Below are 420 nucleotides of genomic sequence, written 5' to 3' on the forward strand. Positions count from 1 at the left end.
AGTTGCTACCAGTTGGATGATGGAGAAATGTTTTAGGGGGCTGTGCCCCAGCTCTAGAGTGTCCCAGTGTCCCCCCAACTTGGGACTGACATCTCTGCTTCCCTTGCAGGGCTACCACAGGTCCAACCACTTCATAGCCACGCAAGGTGAGTTGTCCCCTCCCTCCTGCCCCTGTCCTCTCGGCCAGCTGTTCAACAGCTCCCGATTTAGCAGCCGGGTTTCGTCCCCGGTGGGATTTAGCCTTGCGTGGGCAAGAAAGGGAGGAGCGGGCTCATTCGAGGCCAAACGGGGCAGTAGCAATGTGGAGCAGCTCCCACCCCTCCGGCTGCCCCACGGCACCGCACATCCCTGGGGGAAAAAGGCTCGTAAAATGCTGCGGGGGTGTTGGGGCCGGCGAGGCAGGGGGGGGAATGGGGGGGG

General features: G+C 61.9%; 1 protein-coding gene across 1 annotated transcript in view; it reads left to right on the top strand.

Moving 5' to 3' along the window:
- Window positions 1-420, top strand: part of PTPRU (protein tyrosine phosphatase, receptor type, U) — a gene marked incomplete at its 3' end in the record, with an annotated part of 24,589 nt that overhangs the window by 22,936 nt on the left and 1,233 nt on the right. Inside the window, 1 exon segment of the mRNA XM_009704722.1 lies at window positions 110-146. Within this exon segment, the coding sequence (XP_009703024.1) occupies window positions 110-146 (37 nt within the window).

This window comes from Cariama cristata, unplaced genomic scaffold (genome assembly GCF_000690535.1).
Source record: "Cariama cristata isolate BGI_N322 unplaced genomic scaffold, ASM69053v1 scaffold6527, whole genome shotgun sequence".
Classification (NCBI taxonomy): domain Eukaryota; kingdom Metazoa; phylum Chordata; class Aves; order Cariamiformes; family Cariamidae; genus Cariama; species Cariama cristata.